This window comes from Ammodytes marinus (genome assembly GCF_949987685.1).
Source record: "Ammodytes marinus genome assembly, contig: scaffold_174, whole genome shotgun sequence".
Lineage (NCBI taxonomy): Eukaryota > Metazoa > Chordata > Actinopteri > Uranoscopiformes > Ammodytidae > Ammodytes > Ammodytes marinus.
The window spans coordinates 41,600-47,500 of NW_027648374.1; the positions used below are offsets into that span (position 1 = coordinate 41,600).

Below are 5,901 nucleotides of genomic sequence, written 5' to 3' on the forward strand. Positions count from 1 at the left end.
ATGGCGCAGAAAGGAATTCAGCTAGACCGGGAAACTTTCTCTTGTTCGATCTGTCTGGATCTACTGAAGGACCCGGTGACTCTTCACTGTGGACACAGCTACTGCAGGGACTGTATTAAAGACTTCTGGGATGAAAAGGAAATCTACAGCTGCCCTCAGTGTAGGCAGGCATTCACCCCGAGGCCTGTGCTGCTGAAAAACACCATGTTAGCAGTTTTAGTGGAGGAACTGAAGAAGACTGGACTCCAAGCTGCTTCTTCTCCTGCTGATCACTGCTATGCTGGACCTGAAGATGTGGCCTGTGACGTCTGCACTGGGAGAAAACTGAAAGCCCTCAAGTCCTGTCTGGTGTGTGTGGCCTCTTACTGTGAGAAACACCTCCAGCCTCACTACGAATCACCGACATTCAAGAAACACAAGCTGGTGGAGCCCTCCGAGAAGCTCCAGGAGAACCTCTGCTCTCGTTATCTGTGTTCAATGGACGAACACAAAGGCCACGACACAGTGTCAGCTGCAGCAGCATTTACTGAGAGGCAGAGAGAGCTGGAGGGGAGTCGACTAAACATCCAGCAGAGAATCCAGGGCAGAGAGAAAGATGTGAAGGTTCTCCAACAGGAGGTGGAGGCTATCAATGGCTCTGCTGATAAAGCAGTGGAGCACAGTGAGAAGACCTTCGCCGAGCTGATCCGTCTCATCCAGAAAAGAGGCTCTGATGTGAAGCAGCAGCTCAGAGCAAAGCAGCAAACTGAAGTGAGTCGAGTCAGAGATCTTCAGGAGAAGCTGGAGCAGGAGATCGCTGAGCTGAAGAGGAGAGACGCTGAGCTGAAGACGCTGGCACAACACGGTACAAAATTCACTTCTTGTTTTGCCTGTGTGTCTGTAACATGTGTTTGGGGCATTTTGGATCATTTCCAGGGCAATCTTATCAAATGTTTGAAAACACCTTGTCCCCTCTGTCAGGATTTTCCAAATGAAATTTAAGACTATTAAACCTGCAGTGTGTAGAATTGTGGGTTTTATTTCCCAGCAGATTTTGTAGAAAATAATTATAATGTCCATAAGTACGTTTAATTTAGTGCATAATACCTGAATTTTTTTTTTAGAATTATTATTTTTTTCCTTAGAAAGGGTATCATATATGTCCATATTTCTCCATACTTTGGACCAAGGCCTTGTCACCGCCATTTTGGAAGTGTCATAGTTGGAATGTCATCAGGTGCATTGTTTAGAATTTTGAATTTTTCTTGTCCTTGAAGGCCACTGTAGCTTCTGTTATTATTCAAAAGGGGTGGGGTTACCCAGGGAGCGTTACATTCTAGAACTCTGTAGAACTTTCTTGATGATGTCATATTACACACTGCACCTTTAAATACTTTTCTTATTTATAATTTAAGACTATTAAATACTTTTTTTACACCACTTTGAATGATATATAGTTTACGGTGGCATTAAAAGACGCTTCAAAAGAATTTCAAGGGCAATTAAATATATTTTGCAAATTTTCTTCCCCGTTCCACACACAGAGGATCACAACCAGTTTCTACAGGACTACCGCTCACTGCCAGCACTCAGTGAATCTACATCCAGCATCAACATCCGTCCTCTGAGATACTTTGAGGACGTGACAGCGGCTGTGTCAGAAGCCAGAGAGAAGCTACAGGACGTCCTGAGAGAGACATGGACAAACATCTCACTGACAGAGACTCAAGTGGATGTTTCACTGCCTCAACCAGAGCCCAAGACCAGAGCTGACTTCTTAAGATATTCACGTGACATCACAATGGATCCAAACACAGCAAACACATGGCTGTTATTATCTGAGGGGAACAGGAAAGCAACAGGAATGGACCAACAACAGTCTTATTCTAGTCATCCAGACAGATTTACTGGTGCTGACCAGGTCCTGAGTAAAGAGAGTCTGACTGGACGTTGGTACTGGGAGGTGGAGTGGAGTGGGAAAGGGGTTCATATAGCAGTCGCATACAAGAATATCAGCAAAGCAAAGTGGAAAAATGCATTTGGAGGAAATGATAAATCCTGGGCGTTAGATTGTTATAAAGAAAGTTTAAAATTCTGGTTCAACAGAGTCCAAACTCCCGTCTCAGGTCCTCGGCCCTCCAGAATAGGAGTGTACCTGGATCACAGTGCAGGTGTTCTGTCCTTCTACAGCGTCTCTGGAACCATGACTCTCCTCCACAGAGTCCAGACCACATTCTCTCAGCCGCTACACGCTGGAGTGAGGCTTTGTGCTACTGGAGACACTGCTGAGTTCTGTAAACTCAAATAGACAAAAGTCATTGTCACTTATTTTGTCTTCATGTTTGAAGCAGAGAGATGATTGTTGTTGTATTATAATCACAGCGCTGAGATCAGCTGTCAATCAAACTTTATGGGCGGGACTTTGACATATTTTTTTTTGTTTTTCTGTAAAATGTTTCCTGAGTGTTTAGCCACAGAGGCTTTCAATGCTCATGACTTTAGTTTACCTGAACTGACTTTTCTCTGCATGAGCTTGTAGAGTTCTCTTTGCTCTAAATGATTGTTGAATATTTGTATTAAAGGCCTACTTCACCGGTTTGAATATGAAGGTGTATTGAATTCTGAGATCCTATGTAGTATAAATGTGCAAACAAAATTTAAATCGGTTCATCCTAGCCTGAGAAAAGGCAGAAAGAGTGTTTTTTTAACCCTATATTTCACTTTCTCGTGACATCACAGAAAGAGAAATATAGGGTTAAAAAAAACGTACTTTGTAAATATTACTGTGATGTCACAGTAAAAGACATCACAGTAATATTTACAAAGTAAGTTTTTTTTAACCCTATATTTCTCTTTCTGTGATGTCACGAGAGGGAGAAATATAGGGTTAAAAAAACACTCTTTCTGCCTTTTCTCAGGCTAGGATGAACCGATTTCAATTTTTTTCGCACATTTATACTACATAGGATCTCAGAATTCAATACACCTTCATATTCAAACCGGTGAAGTAGGCCTTTAATGTACATACAGCCACGGAAAAAAATTAAGAGACCAGTCTGGATTTTCCTTCAATCTTCATCTCTATATTACTTATTATTGAAAATGCTCTCAATGATAATATTTTTATTGTGAATTTGGTAGAAATGTTGTCAGTAGTTTATATTATGAAACCAAAATGTTCATTCTACTCAAACATTATGCCTCTAAAGAGTAAAACGAGAGACAGCGAACATTTGGAGTGGTCTCTTAAATTTAAAATTACATTTAGTTAAACTTAGGATATTACTAACACGTTATTAAATCCAAACATCTAGTGAAAAGTGTTCAAAATATTCTAATGTCTAACAATGTTTTTCTGCTATTTGAAACTCACAACTAACGAACTAAAACAAACCAAATTTAACCATTAACAAGCACTAACTCTAGCCACGAAACCCAAATAGTTCTCCCTACAAATGGTCCCAACACAGTTAATATAATATAAATAATTATTGAATAAATACAGGTGAAACTCGAAAAATTAGAATATCGTGCAAAAGTTCATTTATTTCAGTAATTCAACTTAAAAGGTGAAAATAATATATTATATAGACTCATTACATGCAAAGTGAGATATCTCAAGCCTTTATTTGTTATCATTTTGATTATTATAGCTAACAGCTTATGAAAATCCCAAATTCAAAATCTCAGAAAATTTGAATATTACATGAAATCAATAAAAGAAAAAGGGATTTTAAATACAGCAATGTCTGCCCTCTATAAAGTATAATCATGCATATGTACTCAGTACTTGGTTTGGGCCCATTTTGCATGAATTCTTGCCTCAATTCCAATTAATTCCCCATGATATTCTAATAATACGAGTATCACCTGTACACTGCTGTTCCTGCTGTATAGATGCTGTTGTGTATTTTACGTTAACGTGTCTTTTTTCACCGCTAATTCTATGATTTTAAATTACTTTTGTAAAACGCTCTTTTGACACCTTTGTATTTTTATATTTCTATCCTTATTCTCTCTGAACCTCTTTTGTATTAACATTAAAATATCCCTGTTACGCTCTCTAAACCATGTAACCTGCTTTACTGCTTAAAGGCCTACTTCACCGGTGGAAATATGAAGGTGTATTGAACTCTGAGATTCTATATACAGTAGTACAAATGTGCAAACATTTTAGAAATCGGTTCATCTTAGCCTGAGAAAAGGCAGAAAGAGTGTTTTATGGTCTCACTGTCTAACCCAGGGGTGTCCAAACTACGACCCGCCGGCGGCCCGCCTTTTATTGGCCCGCGGCCGATTTTAAAAATATAATGTAATATAACCCTTTTTTTTTTTTTTTTTTTTTTTTTTTTTTAGTTAACCCACTAGTGCAGGGGTGTCAAAACTGATTGATTGGCCCGCGGCACATTTTAAAAATATAATGTAATATGGCGCTTTTAGTTTAATTTTTTTTTAAATGCATTCATTATATTACAAAGAAATATGTCCCATAAAAGAAAAAGAGCACCAAGCCCATCCCAGAGGACCCTGCATAGTATTTTATTTTAAATTAATAGTATTATGGAAAATCCATGTGTCCTTCTTCAAAAGCTTCTAATTCATCTGACACAGTGTCTCCAAACAATTTTTTCACACTAAATTCTTCAGATTAAGCCTCTTAATTTCCCTCTCAAAGTGCACCAGATTCATGCATTTCACTTTAAAAAGTTAAAAAAATCTCCCGGGTGGGGATGATTTGGGCAGCGCTAACATTGGAGAGGGGAAGTGTGTCTGTTTAATTTGCAAGGAAAGTGTTGCCGTGAAGAAGGATTACAATTTACGAAGACACTATGAAACTAAACATCAGAGCAGCTACATGTCCTGATAAATGTGTTATTTTTGCGGCCCGGCCCTTCGTAGATTTTTCTGTATGTGGCCCTCAGTGAAAAAAGTTTGGACTCCCCTGGTCTAACCCTATATTTTCCCATGTGTGACATCAGGACAGCTGGGCCAAGGGAAGACTGAGGGAAGACTGAGGGAAGAAAACACCTCATTCATTATATCCTAACAGTGATTTTATAATTCATAGAACGCCGGTTTCCGTATGGGTGAAGTATTCCTTTAACAGATTTTTTAGTTTGAAATAGCAAAGATGAGAAAGGCTCTGAGTTAGCATGAGTATTATTCACTCATATGTCGCTGTGAGATACACCGCACTGTCCCTGTGCCTGTGCATGCCTTAACTGAGTTATGATCCATACAGAATGACTACTGTGTGATAACCATGCATTTATTAAACACACTGTTGATCTTAACCACTTGTGTTGAGCTGTTTTTGTTATGTTTAAAGCCATAGTGCGTGACTTTTTTCATATAGATGAATGTCGGTTGCATTCGAGCCATCGCCAAAATTATTTGACAAAAAAGTTGATGAAGCTAACTATCAGCTCCCTACAAAACTCTCTCTGTATTTCTCAGTATGGCAGCGTTTATAAACTGGTGTCCCCTCCCCCCCCTCCCCCCCTGACACTGCTGCAGGAGCTCAGAAAAATGTTTCAGTTGATCTTCACAATTTATTTTATGTTTAAAGGTGAAGTCAGTGATTCTGGAGAACGCTTTTTGTCAAAATCACTTTTTGGTCAAAATCAGTGAATATCTCCTCATGATCCGCTACCTGTCTGTATACTGTTTTAGTGTTATTACACAGCCTAGGCTCTGTGAAATGTCATGTTGCGTAGCTACAGTCCCCTTTGTTAACATACCCAGTTTACAGAGCCTAGGCTGTGTATTAACACCAGTTTGTTTTTCAGCACAACCACAGTACAGACAGGTAGCAGATCATGAGGAGATATTCACTGATTTTGACAAAAAGTGATTTTGACAACAAGCGTTCTCCAGAAGCGAATATTTAAGAACCTTTCCTGCTGAGTGTGCAGCTGATGA

At 39.2% G+C, this 5,901-nt stretch overlaps 1 protein-coding gene across 1 annotated transcript; it reads left to right on the top strand.

Moving 5' to 3' along the window:
* On the top strand, window positions 1–2,389 carry LOC307270454 (tripartite motif-containing protein 16-like; the record flags this gene model as incomplete). Its single annotated transcript, XM_080054339.1, has 2 exons — window positions 1–844; window positions 1,524–2,389. The coding sequence occupies 2 exons, from the start codon at window positions 1–3 to the stop codon at window positions 2,285–2,287; spliced, it is 1,608 nt and encodes a 535-aa protein (XP_079910465.1). The 3' UTR covers window positions 2,288–2,389.
* Window positions 2,390–5,901: the final 3,512 nt, after the last annotated feature.